Source organism: Amphiprion ocellaris, chromosome 16 (genome assembly GCF_022539595.1).
Source record: "Amphiprion ocellaris isolate individual 3 ecotype Okinawa chromosome 16, ASM2253959v1, whole genome shotgun sequence".
Lineage (NCBI taxonomy): Eukaryota > Metazoa > Chordata > Actinopteri > Pomacentridae > Amphiprion > Amphiprion ocellaris.
The window spans coordinates 20871942-20884072 of NC_072781.1; the positions used below are offsets into that span (position 1 = coordinate 20871942).

Consider the following 12131-nt stretch of genomic DNA (forward strand, 5'->3'; position numbering starts at 1 on the left):
ATCAGCTAAGAATCACACCAGTAGGATTTAAAAACATCTTCCTTTGGTGACGCCTACAAGACACAGTACTGCACTTCAACTATGCCTATTTCATCATTGGAAAAACGCCGGTACAGTTACAAAGTAGCAAGTTAAAGGTACTGACCGTTAATGTGTCTTCATTACCTCCTACATCTTCAAATGTCAGAGTAGGATACAGCAGCTCTGGTGACTTAGATTTTGCTAAGAAATAATTCATACAGAAAAATAGCTGTAAAGTAACATAATAAAGGACATCATAGTGGTGACTTGTTACAAATATATCAATACATTTGACAATTAATAGACAATTATTGAACATGATACAATAAACAAAAAATTACTAATGGTTACTGCCCTACAGACAATGCTTGACAAGCTCTGCAAAAACTGTTGCAAGGTTTTCAACATTAAGGTAAGAATCTCTTTTATAGTCACACTAACAAACTACATAAGGTGGTACCTTTCTTGCTCGGGGTACGAGACTCTGTAGTTTCAGTTAGGTTCTTACTCCTTTTCCTTGACTTTTTGTGCGACTTCTCAGGCTCTAGCATCGATAAATCTGTCTGCTGATGACAAAAATGTTAGCAGTTAGTGCATGAGTTGAGCTATGTCAGTTGAACATATAGAACAGTAATCTAAAGGCCATACCTCATTCAAGGACTTTGCAGTATTTTCTACTATTTTCCACAGTGCCATTAAAACATCAAATAACATATTTCAATTTATGCAATTAACAAAAACGTGTAAAGGGTGTGGAATATGCTGAGATATTTGAGGACATGGTTACTATATTAACAATAGTGTGTAAATTTGTTATTAAAATCAATGGCAGCATAACAGCAAAACCACCAGTACAATTAACATCTACTTAGTTATAGCCAAGATATGCTGAAATAAACGGACATGCCCTTTACAGTTACATACACTTGTTGCTGTATTAGCTGGTTCCTCGTCACACAGGTCAATGAGGATGCTTTTCTTCTCAAGGCCTTTATCAATGAACCAGCCTTCTGTGGAATCCCGCGTTTCTGCATTGGGAAGTGGGCTGCTTGTGCTGCCAGGACTGCTAGGAGCAGGGTTTCCCTTCCGGTACAGAGATGCTAGCGACAAGTTCATGTGGTTGGTGGGCTGTGAATGGCAAAAAGCAGGAATACATCTCATGTCAAAAGGAGCTGTAGCAGTGTGCATATAGGAGCCAGTTCCTGATGTGTTTAGTCTACCGTAGTACAACAACTAGAAAGCAAGGGGAACTGTAAGTCTAGGTTGAAAGAGCAAATTTAAACTTTAGGAATACAGGTGCATCTCAGACAATTAGAATATTACAGGAAAGTCAATTTTTGAAATAATTTATGGTAAATTTTTATATTCTATATTTATTACATGTAAAGTGAAATATTTCTAGCCTTTTTTTTGTCATTCTGATTATTGTGGCACATAGCTAATGAAAATTTGAAGTCCAGTATCTCAAATTATTGGAATATTTCCCAAGATCAATCAAGACACAATTCACAATTTACAGAAATGTCCAACTTTTGCAAAGTATGTTCATTTATACACTTGATACCTGGTTGGTGCTCTTTTACCACAAATTACCTTTTGCAATGTGGCATGGAGGCAATCTGCCTGTGACTACTGAGATGTATACTTAAAAAGCCCACTCTAGATCCAGATGTTTTAGCCAACTATAGACCAATTTCCAACCTCCCATTTCTCTCTAAAATTCTGGGAAGAACAGTTGCAAATCAATTATATGAACATTTACAAAGGAATAGCCTGTTTGAAGAGTTTCAGTCAGGCTTCAGAGTGCATCATAGCACAGAAACAGCTCTGGTGAAAGTTACTAATGACCTTCTCATAGCGTCAGATAATGGACTGGTCTCTATACTTATTTTATTGGACCTTAGTGCAGCATTCGATACAATCGACCACAAACTTTTATTACAGCGACTAGAACATTCTATTGGCATTAAAGGGACAGCACTGGACTGGTTTAAATCCTACTTATCAGACAGGTTCCAGTTTGTGCATGTCAACAATGACTCTTCTGAGCATACTAGGGTTAATCATGGAGTTCCTCAGGGTTCTGTCTTAGGACCAATACTGTTCACATTATACATGCTTCCCTTAGGCAACATTATTAGGAAGCACTGTATTAATTTCCATTGTTATGCTGACGACACTCAATTGTATTTATCTATGAAGCCAAATGAAACTAATCAGCTAGCTAGACTGCAAGATTGTCTTAAGGACATAAAGACCTGGATGACCTATAATTTCTTACTACTAAATTCAGACAAGACTGAAGTCATTGTATTTGGCCCCAAACATCTTAGAGAATTGCTTTCAAAGCATATAGTTACTCTGGATGGCATTACATTGGCCTCCAGTACTACTGTGAGGAACCTCGGTGTTATCTTTGACCAGGACATGTCCTTTAACTCGCACATAAAACAAATCTGTAGGACTTCCTTTTTCCACCTGAGAAATATTGTGAAAATCAGGAACATCCTGTCTCAGAGTGATGCAGAAAAACTAGTCCATGCATTTGTTACTTCTAGGCTTGACTACTGTAATTCCTTATTATCAGGTTGTCCCAATAGCTCTCTGAAACATCTACAGCTGATCCAAAACGCTGCAGCCAGAGTACTGACGGGAGTTAGCAAGAGAGATCATATTTCTCCTATATTGGTTTCTCTTCATTGGCTCCCTGTTAAATCTAGAATAGAATTCAAAATCCTTCTTCTGACATATAAAGCTCTTAACAACCAATCTCCATCATATCTTAAAGACCTGATAGTACCATATTACCCTAGCAGAACTCTTCGCTCTCAGACTGCAGGCTTACTTGTTGTTCCTAGAATCTCTAAAAGTAGAATGGGAGGCAGAGCCTTCAGTTATCAGGCACCTCTCCTGTGGAACCAGCTCCCAGTTTGGGTTCGGGAGGCGGACACCCTCTCTATTTTTAAGACCAGGCTTAAAACCTTCCTTTTTGACAAAGCTTATAGTTAGGGCTGACTGGGGGACCCTGACGGGGTATGCTCGTGTTTTCATTTGCACAACTGACTTCCCCTCTTGTCGTCCCTTTAGTTTGCCCCTAGTTATGCTGCTATAGGCCTAGGCTGCTGGGGAACCTCTCTGGATGCACTGAGCCCTTCTCTAACTACCTATGTATTTACTATATATACCATTATTGCATTACATTCACTCTGTTTCTTTCTGTGTCCTTTCTCCGAGTGTCCCTGGTCCCAGAGCTGGATGCTGGATGCTTCAGATGTGTGGCTGTGTTTTATGGTCCTTGTGTCCCACCCCCCCACCTCTCTATCTCTACCCCTCTATCTGTATCCCTCTATCTCTACCTCTACCCCTCTATCTCTACCTCTCTACTTCTTCTGTCCCTCTCAACCCGCCCGGCCAGCAGGCAGATGGGTCCCCCCACATTAGAGCCGGGTTCTGCTCGAGGTTTTTTTCCCTGTTAAAAGGGTGTTTTCCTTGCCACTGTCGCCTTTTGGCTTGCTCTGGGGGTCAGGCATATGGGTTCTGTAAAGCGTCTCGAGACAATTTGACTGTAATTGGCGCTATATAAATAAAATTGAATTGAATTGAATTGAATTGAATTGAATTGAATTGAATTGAATTGAATTGAATTGAATTGAATTGAATTGAATGTTACTAAAGCCCAGGTTGCATTAAAAGCATCTTCCACCTTTCTGGATCAGTATTATTCAGTTCCTTCTAGACAATACCCCCTATGGAGTTCTATGGGTTTCAGATCAGGTGAGTTGTCTGGCCAATCAAGCACAGTAATACCATGGTCAGCAAAACATTTGGTAGTAGTTTTGGCCTGTGGCCAGGTGCGAAGTTGTGCAGGAAAATGACACTGGCAACTTCATAAAGCTTGTCAGCAGATGGAAGCAAGAAATGCTCTAAAATCTCCATGTAGATGCTGCATTAACTTTGGACTTGATAAAAGACAGTGGACCAACACCAACAGATGACATGGCACTCAAAATCATGACAGACTGTGAAAACTTCGAACTGGACTTCAAACAGTTTGGATTCTCAGCCTCTCCACTCTTTCTGCAGACTCTAGGACTCTGATGAAATGAAATGCAAAATTTGCTTCCATCTGAAAACAGTACTATGGACAACTGAGCAACTGTCCAGTTCTTTTTCTCCTTAGTTTAGGTGAGACGGTTCTGACATTGTCTGGTTCAGGAGTAGCTTGATAATAGAAATGCAACACTTCAATAGTTTTCTTTACTAAACCATTTAAAATCACGCAGTAAAAATACTGTCAAAGTCCTGCATTAATTTTATACTCAAAAGTAAAAGAGGAAACAGCTTTTATGAGCACATTGTACTGACATTTACTTAATATTTGATCAGGGCGGAGCTTTTAATTCTGATATAATGCTGGGCCCATACTGCCCACTGTGCTCTGATCATCCCATCAACGCAACATTACTTCCTATATACATTATTTATTCTTATGCTGTATGTTTGAGAAAATTAAGTAATCTTTCTACTGTTCTTAATTTGTGTAGTTCTTTTTCTCTTTAAAAACACAACAAATCAGCAAAAACAATCAAAAAGTACTGATAAAAGTACCATTTAAGTACCGGACCAATAAGCAGTAATGGCAAAAGTAGTAGTACCGTTATAATTACGACTTTAATGCCTATCAATAGCTGCCTTTTTTAGCAATGACCTTCTTTCTGCCCTACTTGTGGGGGGTGTCAATGATCTTCTGGACAATTTTCAAGACAGTAGTCTTATCCATGATTGTGGTTGCATGTACTGAACTAGGCCGAGAAAAGCACGGTATTCAGATTCGGAATGAAATATTCTAAGAATTTTAGATATTGGATTTCTGATTTTCATGAACTATAGGCCATATTCATCCTCCCCAAAAAGCAAACAAAGGTTATACATTTTCACTTTACCATTACATGTAAAGTGAAATGTAATGGATATACAATCTATAAAAGTTTACATTTTTCAATTCAAGGTTGTTTTTTTTTTTTTAATTTGTGATATTCAAATTATTTGAGATACACCTGTAATATATGGATCTGTGAATTAAATCACCAACCCTAAGTTTCACTGAAAAATCTTCAACAACCAAACCCAAATTAGTCACCACAGTAATAACTAAATGCAATTTCTGAAGTCTTAACACCTCTTTCCTTTAGTCCAGCCACAGCAGCTGAAGGTCAGCATTTTCCAGGAAAGTCTGTTTTTGTGAAATCTTCTGACTTTCCAATGTGGAAATGTGGCTGGGAAAATATTTGTGCTTTTATAGGAGCAGGATCAAGGGCTCTGAGGTAACTATAAAGTCATCATCAATTCAAATTTCTCTTGAGACACTAACTGCATGTATTTCTGTTTTGCCAACAGTCCAGGTGGCTTCTATTCAATTCAATTCAATTCAATTTTATTTATATAGCACCAATTACAGTCAAATTGTCTCGAGACGCTTTACAGAACCCATATGCCTGACCCCCAGAGCAAGCCAAAAGGCGACAGTGGCAAGGAAAACACCCTTTTAACAGGGAAAAAAACCTCGAGCAGAACCCGGCTCTAATGTGGGGGGACCCATCTGCTGCTGGCCGGGCGGGTTGAGAGGGACAGAAGAGGTAGAGGATTAGAGGTAGAGATAGAGGATACAGATAGAGGGGTAGAGATAGAGAGGTAGGGGGGTGGGACACAAGGACCATAAAACACAGCCACACATCTGAAGCATCCAGCATCCAGCTCTGGGACCAGGGACACTCGGAGAAAGGACACAGAAAGAAACAGAGTGAATGTAATGCAATAATGGTATATATAGTAAATACATAGGTAGTTAGAGAAGGGCTCAGTGCATCAAGAGAGGTTCCCCAGCAGCCTAGGCCTATAGCAGCATAACTAGGGGCAAACTAAAGGGACGACAAGAGGGGAAGTCAGTTGTGCAAATGAAAACACCAGCATACCCCGTCAGGGTCCCCCAGTCAGCCCTAACTATAAGCTTTGTCAAAAAGGAAGGTTTTAAGCCTGGTCTTAAAAATAGAGAGGGTGTCCGCCTCCCGAACCCAAACTGGGAGCTGGTTCCACAGGAGAGGTGCCTGATAACTGAAGGCTCTGCCTCCCATTATACTTTTAGAGATTCTAGGAACAACAAGTAAGCCTGCAGTCTGAGAGCGAAGAGTTCTGCTAGGATAATATGGTACTATCAGGTCTTTAAGATATGATGGAGATTGGTTGTTAAGAGCTTTATATGTCAGAAGAAGGATTTTGAATTCTATTCTAGATTTAACAGGAAGCCAATGAAGAGAAACCAATATAGGAGAAATATGATCTCTCTTGCTAACTCCCGTCAGTACTCTGGCTGCAGCGTTTTGGATCAGCTGTAGATATTTCAGAGAGCTATTGGGACAACCTGATAATAAGGAATTACAGTAGTCAAGCCTAGAAGTAACAAATGCATGGACTAGTTTTTCTGCATCACTCTGAGACAGGATGTTCCTGATTTTCACAATATTTCTCAGGTGGAAAAAGGAAGTCCTACAGATTTGTTTTATGTGCGAGTTAAAGGACATGTCCTGGTCAAAGATAACACCGAGGTTCCTCACAGTAGTACTGGAGGCCAATGTAATGCCATCCAGAGTAACTATATGCTTTGAAAGCAATTCTCTAAGATGTTTGGGGCCAAATACAATGACTTCAGTCTTGTCTGAATTTAGTAGTAAGAAATTATAGGTCATCCAGGTCTTTATGTCCTTAAGACAATCTTGCAGTCTAGCTAGCTGATTAGTTTCATTTGGCTTCATAGATAAATACAATTGAGTGTCGTCAGCATAACAATGGAAATTAATACAGTGCTTCCTAATAATGTTGCCTAAGGGAAGCATGTATAATGTGAACAGTATTGGTCCTAAGACAGAACCCTGAGGAACTCCATGATTAACCCTAGTATGCTCAGAAGAGTCATTGTTGACATGCACAAACTGGAACCTGTCTGATAAGTAGGATTTAAACCAGTCCAGTGCTGTCCCTTTAATGCCAATAGAATGTTCTAGTCGCTGTAATAAAAGTTTGTGGTCGATTGTATCGAATGCTGCACTAAGGTCCAATAAAATAAGTATAGAGACCAGTCCATTATCTGACGCTATGAGAAGGTCATTAGTAACTTTCACCAGAGCTGTTTCTGTGCTATGATGCACTCTGAAGCCTGACTGAAACTCTTCAAACAAGCTATTCCTTTGTAAATGTTCACATAATTGATTTGCAACTGTTCTTCCCAGAATTTTGGAGAGAAATGGGAGGTTGGAAATTGGTCTATAGTTGGCTAAAACATCTGGATCTAGAGTGGGCTTTTTAAGTAAAGGTTTGATTACAGCAACCTTAAAAGCCTGTGGTACATAACCTGTTACTAGAGAGAGATTAATCTAACATTGAGGAATTAATTAAAGGTAAAGCCTCCTTGAACAGTCTAGTTGGGATAGGATCTAAAAGACATGTTGATGGTTTGGATGTAGAAACTATTGAAATGAGTTCAGAGAGATGTATGGGGGTGAAAAATTCTAAATATCCATCTGGTCTTACAGCCAATTCTAAAGTATCTGTACTCGATGATACATCTGTGACATTTGCAGGAAGGGCCAGAGTAATTTTTTCTCTAATCGTAATAATTTTATTTGTAAAGAAGCTCATGAAGTCGTTACTGCTCAAAGCTAAAGGAATACAAGTTTCAACAGAGCTCTGACTCTTTGTCAGCCTGGCTACAGTGCTGAAAAGAAACCTAGGGTTGTTCTTGTTTTCCTCTATTAAAGATGAATAATATGTTGTCCTGGCATTACGAAGAGCTTTTTTATAAATTACTAGACTATTTTTCCAAGCTACATAAACTTCCTCTAAATTAGTGGAATACCACTTCCTTTCCAGCTTTCGGGACGCCTGCTTTAAAGTCCGCAGCTGGGAATTATACCAAGGAGCAGGTCCTCTCTGAGATAGAACTTTCTTTTTTACAGGTGCAACACTATCAAGTGTTGTACGCAGTGAGGCTGCAGCATTATTAACAATATAATCCACTTCTGTGGGGGTAAAATTATAATATTTCCCTTCCATTATATCAGTAAGTGGTGCTGGACTAAGTAGAGAGGGTATTATTTCCTTAAATTTAGTCACCGAATTGTGAGACAGACATCTACTGTAATGATATTTATTCTTAACTCCTATACAATCTATTGTTGTAAATTGAAATGTTATCATAAAATGGTCAGAAAGAAGAGGGTTCCGGGGAAATACTGTTAACTGTTTGATTTCTATGCCATAAGTCAGAACGAGGTCAAGGGTATGATTAAAACTATGAGTTGGTTTATTTACATGTTGAGAAAACCCAATTGAGTCTAATATTGAATTAAAAGCAGTCGTAAGGCTGTCACTGTCCACGTCAACATGAATGTTGAAGTCACCCACAATAATGACTTTATCTGAGCTGAGCACTAAATCAGATAAAAAGTCTGAGAATTGAGATAAAAACTCAGAGTAAGGAGCAGGAGGACGATATACAACAACAAATAAAACTGGTTTCTGAGCTTTTAAATCTGGATTAGAGAGACTGAGAGTAAGATTTTCAAATGAACTGTAACTAGGTTTAGGTCTCTGGTTCATTTTTAAGCTAGAGAGGTAAATTGCTGCCACTCCTCCTCCTCGGCCCGTGATTCGAGGAACATGACAGTTAGTATGACTAGTAGGAGTTGATTCATTTAGACTAACATATTCTTCCTGCTGCAACCAGGTTTCAGTCAAACAGAACAAATCAATCTGGTTATCAGTTATCAAATCATTTACTAACAGAGATTTAGACGAGAGAGATCTAATATTTAACAGACCACATTTAATTGTCCTGTTTCTTCGCTCAGTTGAAATAGTGGTATTAATTTTAATTAGATTTTTATGGTTACTATGTCTTTTGTTTATTTTTGATTTGCTTAATTTATTGAATTTTGGTGGTCGGGGGATAGACACAGTCTCAATAAAGCTAACTGAATTACTGGAGGGTGACAGCTGAGAGGAAACTGCAGAGAGGTGTGGAAGACTACAACTCTGCATCCTGGTCTGAACTCTGGGTTGTCATGCTTTAGGAGTTCTAATAAAATCAGCCATATTTCTAGAAATGAGAGCTGCACCAGCCAAAGTGGGATGGATGCCGTCTCTCCTAATCAGACCAGGTTTTCCCCAGAAAGAGCTCCAATTGTCTATAAAGCCAACGTCGTTTGCAGTACACCACGTAGACGACCAGCGGCGAAACGATGCCATACGGCTAAACATATCATCGCTTGTCAGATCAGGCAGGGGTCCAGAGAAAACTACGGAGTCCGACATGGTTTTGGCAAAGTTACACACCGATGCCACACTAACTTTGGTGACCTCCGATTGGCGTAACCGGGTGTCATTACCGCCGACATGAATAACAATCTTACTGTATTTACGATTATCTTTAGCCATTATCTTCTGGTTCTGTTTTTCAATTATCTGGCCGATGAAGAGCACAAAACTTATTCCTCATCATCAGCAGTCTCAGGTACACCTTTAGTGGCAGAGCAGCTGCCATCAAAAACCCTCCAATATAAAAAATTCTCTGAACTACATCATATATTTAATCTTTAATCTATCAACCAGTATATTTTGACACAGATCGAAGACCAGATGCACACTGAACATTTCACAACACTGTCAATTATATAAGTCCGTAATTTTAAAAGACTGTGCAGCCTTGGTGGAGCCAAGTGCTGTGACTGTTGCATCACATATACAGCCTCATAATGAGTGACACACTTTACTGTAGTTATAGATCTTGCGCTCAGATGTCATTTTCACATATCATTTCTTACAATGTTGTCCAGAGGGTGGTCATCGTCACTGTCAGAGGACTCCTCTGAGCTGCTGCTCCCATCACTGTGGACACATAGGTTTGTATGAATCAATTGTTAAAAAGAAACAAAAACAAACTAACAAAAAAAGAGTGTTTGTACAGTAGAGAGAATATAGAATGGCTGGTCAGAGCTTTGAGGTGTGGCAGTAAGCATAAAATGTCCTTACCCAGTGTCATTGTGGCTGTGTTTGGCTCTCTTAGCTAAGTGTTTGGTCTCCAGGTCATTCAACCCAGACTCCTTCATGACTGCTTCATACACTAGGAGAGCCGACATTTGGACAAGATAAATCAGAAATCTTCAAAGAGGCGGCAGAGGTCATGAGCATAATTACTTTAGTTTTCTCAGAATTCCAAAATATTTCATTTGACTTCATGAAACCATCATATCTGCTTTCCATTAGATGGAAATATATTGTATTTTACAGATTCAAATAACAAACCTGAAAAGACATTTAACCCAAACTACTTCTACATTGTACAAAGGAATCAAACCATTTCTGCTTCCCTTACCTTTCTCTACTTGAATCCTAAAAGCTGTTTTGTTTCTTCTGCCATACTCCATTCTAAAGACACAATATATCCTTATCAATACACACTTTACATTGATTTACATGCCAAAATGTGCCAAACATTTGGTAATCATTACTATGGAAGCTTGGGATTCATGATAAAGATATTTAAAACTTTGTGTTAACTTTTAGAGGCTGCACATTGTACTACTGTTCAATTCTATTCATAGAGGCGCTTTACCTCGTGCATATCAATGACAGTAGAGTAACTGACAATTTAAAAAGGAAAATAATACTTTTAATACATTTAGCAGAAGTGCTGGTGTAAATCTAGTGATTCAGCCTGATGACAACAATTAGTGTTGGGCAAATTACAGCAAAGTTAAGCAGTCATTGATTTGGCTTGAGCTAAATACAAAAGACTTGCCTGTATAGTCGTTGAAGGTCCTGCACCATGGCTGAAAGGTCCACATATTCATTGTTGCTGCATGCCAGATACTGAAAACAGAACTTACCATGTTACATGATCCATAGGAATAAAACTGACATCAGAATTTGAGATCCAATCCCTGATCACGTCAACTCCACAAGAAAAATGACATGACAACACTGTGTAATGCATCCAAGAAGGGCAGACTTAAGTGTTATATTTATGTGACATCACAATTTATGTCTTTTCCATGATGGCCTCTGATGGCCACACCATTATCATAATCTCCTGTGATTGTTTTTAGTTGCCTATCTTGCTGAATTAATATCACTGACATATGGCATGAGAATATTGAAGACTGACTTATACCTGCTCCACTCTTTGTTTGAGCCGACTGTCCAGACAGCTACTACTTCTGTTCTTCATGTCTGTGCTTCTCTGACCTGCAGGCGAACAGACAGAACAAGACTAAAATGAGAAATTAAAAAAAGGGTAATCACAGTATGAACTCTGCACTTGCATTTAAACAATAATTATTTAAATGCAAATAAGCATAAGCAGTGAAATCACTACTTCTCAAACGCATGGCCCAACACAGAGAGCCAGCTGCTCAAGATGAGACTCGGTATTCCATCTGCATCTGAAAATTCCTTTGAGTACAGCAATGTACACATGAGATGGTTCTATGTCAAACTGGAACAGCTATCTCTAAACAGAGGAGGGGGTCCATGACACCAATTATCAAACACCCATAACACAGTGACAAGATCTCTTCCAAGAAAGCTTCATCATCATTAACATCTTGAGTCACTCTTGACATGGCAGATTCATATCCTTTGTTGTGATTGCCATTTGCACCTTGAGGCACATCATGAGTCCTCAGTTGTTAATGGGCCACTAGCCATGTAAACTGCAGTGACTGTAAACATCTGAAAGTCCCCATCAGTTAGAAGAAGCCTCTTAGTAAACATCTTCAAGAACCTACAAGAGAAGTCCAGTTGATTTCTACTGAAGCTCCTAGGGCTACCATGACCGGGATGACTTAGAATCTACACAAATATATTGCTTCTCCAAAGTACTGGGTCCAGTTATAGTGTATATTAAGTAGACAAGTGTGTGATCTGTGATAACTAAACCAAATGATACTGCACAACAGTTTGATGCTGAAACAAAAATTATCTTTACTCTTATATGATTATTAGTGATTCTACATAGTTTGAAAATGTGTCACTTTATCAAATGTATCATTATTGCA

The 12131-nt window shown here is 39.0% G+C and overlaps 1 protein-coding gene across 5 annotated transcripts in view; it reads right to left on the reverse strand.

Moving 5' to 3' along the window:
* Positions 1–12131, reverse strand: part of nvl (nuclear VCP like) — a 37031-nt gene that overhangs the window by 21055 nt on the left and 3845 nt on the right. For 4 of the 5 annotated variants that reach the window (XM_055018573.1, XM_023262829.3, XM_023262828.3 and 1 more), the window contains exons 2-9: positions 11246–11319; positions 10874–10944; positions 10448–10500; positions 10105–10195; positions 9897–9960; positions 946–1149; positions 482–587; positions 146–222 (exon numbers count right to left, since the gene is read on the reverse strand). In XM_055018573.1, coding sequence (XP_054874548.1) covers positions 146–222; positions 482–587; positions 946–1149; positions 9897–9960; positions 10105–10195; positions 10448–10500; positions 10874–10944; positions 11246–11302 — 723 coding nt within the window. In that variant the 5' untranslated portion in view covers positions 11303–11319. The remainder of the gene's footprint in view (positions 1–145; positions 223–481; positions 588–945; positions 1150–9896; positions 9961–10104; positions 10196–10447; positions 10501–10873; positions 10945–11245; positions 11320–12131) is intronic. The other variant, XM_055018572.1, reaches the window with a different exon arrangement.